The 3,089-nt window shown below is 55.5% G+C and overlaps 1 protein-coding gene across 2 annotated transcripts in view; it reads left to right on the top strand.

Annotated features, from left to right (window-relative positions):
* Positions 1-1,686, top strand: part of PHKB (phosphorylase kinase, beta) — a 66,196-nt gene extending 64,510 nt beyond the window's left edge. For both annotated transcript variants that reach the window (XM_015564686.1, XM_006764879.2), the window contains exons 30-31: positions 55-195; positions 957-1,686. In XM_015564686.1, coding sequence (XP_015420172.1) covers positions 55-195; positions 957-1,094 — 279 coding nt within the window. In that variant the 3' untranslated portion in view covers positions 1,095-1,686. The remainder of the gene's footprint in view (positions 1-54; positions 196-956) is intronic.
* The last annotated feature ends 1,403 nt before the right edge of the window (positions 1,687-3,089 follow it).

Here is a 3,089-nt window from a genome sequence, read left to right as displayed (position 1 = left end):
CCCAGCCTGTGCCACCCCCGGCCACTCACCTGGCCTCAATGTCGTCTCTCCCAGCTGCTGATGGTCGTGTCCGTTGTCCTGGAAAGGAACCCCGAGCTCGAGTTTCAGGACAAAGTCGACCTGGACAAGCTGGTGAAAGAAGCGTTTCAGGAATTTCAGAAAGATGAGAGTCAACTCAAGGGCGTTGAAAATCAGGTGAGTAGAGAAAATAGCTTTTCGTAGATTTTTTTCCTGCCTCAATTCTTCAAACTATCCCAACCTCTTACCGTGTAACTGGCAGATTCCCAGATGGCACAAGGGAGAACTTGGGGTGGGGAGGGGCAGGAGGTCTGACTTACCTGAGGAATTCAGGCTACTTTTTATTTAATTATGAGTCAATTCCACCATGAAGTTCTGTAGAAGGAAACCTGGGAATTTCCTGCACAGAGGCAGCGGGTCAGGCGTGCTTTACAGAGAGGAGCCCGGGCCCCAGGAGGCTGCAGGATTCCACCCTGTAGGGAGGGGTGTGACCAGGCTCTGCGGGCGCCGTGTGCGCCCCCTACAGGCTGTCACATTTAGGCCCGGCTGTCAGGAGGCCTGAGTAAACAAGCACCGTCAGCCAGAGGAGAATCGGAAAAGGCCTGTCCTGTTTTGTTGGCTGAGAAGACACCTCAGGACCGGGAAGGGAAGCTCTCGGCGGCGTGTTTTCCAGGAGGGAACCCCGAGAACGACCTCCCGGGGCGGCTCTCACTTCACCTGTCAGAGCGGAGGGGAGAAGGAGAGAGACCTCAGTGATGAGAGAGTCATGGGTGGGCTGCCTCCTGCACGCCCCGCACTGGGGACCGAGTCCGCAACCCCGTCGGGGCCCTTAGGACCTCCTGGTGCGTCAGTCAGCCCTCAGCCACTGAGCTTCGCCCGCTGGCCCTGCCACCTCTGCACCAGGCAGGAAACCCAACGCACCTCCCTTTCCTTCCCAGGACGACATGACTTCCTTTTACAACACGCCCCCGCTGGGCCGGCGCGGGACCTGCAGCTACCTGACCAAGGTGGTGATGAACCTGCTGCTGGCCGGCGAGGTCAAGCCGGGCGGCGAGGACCCGTGTCTGGTCAGCTAGTGAGGAGGCGCGGGGGGCCCTGGGGACACGCGTGCGAGGAGCGGGTTACGTTCTGCCTGGACGTGGAGTCCAGGCGGCCAGTACCGAGTGCACTGACCCCGCTAGGGCGGCGCTGCCCGCCTCCCACAGGGACTGGGCCTCTTGCTGCCCCCGCCAAGCGAATGGTAGGACATGCTGTCAGGCCAGCGAGAAAGTCCTCGTGGTCACGCCAGCTAGCCGTGACCCTTACTGAACAGTAGGAATAGTAGACGAGGGCCGGTCACCACTGCATGTTCTGTGATCAGTTGCTCATCAGAAGTAATCCTCGCTTCCCCACTTGCTGCCACTGAAGTGCGTGTGCCACGCGTGCGCTGGGACGAACGTGGCTGGAGCGGCGCTGTTCAGGGGCGTGTCACGCTGCCTGGATTCAAATGCCTCGTCACGCGTGTCGGCCAGCTGACGTCTTGATGTTCGGAAGCTGTAGTATTGGTAACATTGTAGGGTACAGAGCTGCTCTCCAGTTTTTACCTTGGGAACGTGACGATGGTTTTGTATTTGTCGCAACTGTAGCGGTTGGACTAAAATACAGTAATAAATCTGATCAAACGTGTAAGACTTGTCTATTTGTATTGCAAACACCGATATGCCTGATGAAACGTTTTCGTTGAGTTCTTACTAAAGAGAGGGCATGTGTAAGATTATTGAGAAGTATTGGTGGTTCACCTAGTTTGTATTAGTAAACATGAAATTAAATATTACTGAATTTTATTTCTGAATTAATGGTTTGATCTGGGCACACTCTTTGTTCTCTTGTTCCCAATACCGACTCCTGACCATTTTTATTTACTGAATCTGGAGAGGAGGTGGAGAGACGCAGCGGTGCCTCCCATCACACTCATTTGGGCGCCTACCACATCTCCTCAGGCTGGTAAAAGCGGAACGTAAACACTTAAATGCCATGGATTTGTTTTCTTGCGAGGACATCGGGTTCCCGTAGCCCCCGCCCATTCTGCAACAGCCCTGGCCCTCGGTGGTATAGGGGCGTCTTATGAACAGCACACGGGGACCCACGAGCTTCTCCCTAAGTCAATGGGAAGGGGGGAACTCCGTAACGCCAGTCACTCCCCGCCCCTGCCCGCCCGGCATGTTCCGTGTGTGGAGAGGTACAGGTGAGGTGGGCGTGGGGTCCCCCGACATGTGCGCTCGGTGCAGTGAGCTGCACGGCAGGTGGAGGTGGTGATTCGGATCCAGTCCCTGCTGAGCCAGCGTCGGGAGGTGGGGTCACGGGGGCTGGTATGTAGACGCATTTGTCTTCTGAGCCTGAGGGTGCGAGGCCTCGGATGCAGCGCCCGCCCGCAGCTTGTCAGACTCAGTCGTGTTTGATGGAGATGTCCCTCCTTACGGAGGCTCAGCTCAGGTCCTGCTGGCCAACCGCACATGGCCTTGGGGCTGAGAAGGAGCAGGATGAACCCAAGCAGAAGTGACATGTTTTGAGTCCACCCCTTTCCGTCCACTTTCTTATCCTCAAAACAAAACAACAACAAACAATCGGACAGTGATTCTCCGCCTTTTGAAATCACTGCTCTGCCCTCAGTGGAAGAGATTTCATTTCACTGAAGATTTTTTTTTCTGGTTTTACTTTTTGTTGTTTCTGACTGACCCACATTAAGGGACAAAGGACGTCCGCCTGCTGGGATTCCGAATTCCTTGGCTCCTAAGCTGGTGTTCCCACCTTAGAGGCACGCGTTGCAGTTGCCTCCCGGGGGTCAGTATTCGCATTCTCTTGGACATCTTCCGGTCTAGTTCCCGGCGCCCTTTCAGCCTCCTCCATCGCGTACACGAACCTCTAACGCCTCCCTGTTGTCTGCCTTTCTGAGTCAATCTAAGCGACTCATGGTCCTCAAAGCAGACACAGGGCCCGCTGGTGTGGCCACGGTTGAGTGTCAACCCATGAACCAAGAAGTCACTGGTTTGATTCCTGGTCATGAATGGCTTTAGTCATTCAAAAGCAAAAAG

This window comes from Myotis davidii, unplaced genomic scaffold, assembly GCF_000327345.1.
Source record: "Myotis davidii unplaced genomic scaffold, ASM32734v1 scaffold181, whole genome shotgun sequence".
Lineage (NCBI taxonomy): Eukaryota > Metazoa > Chordata > Mammalia > Chiroptera > Vespertilionidae > Myotis > Myotis davidii.
The sequence above is the reverse complement of the archived record's forward strand: the minus strand, read 5'-3'. Positions and strand labels throughout refer to the sequence as shown.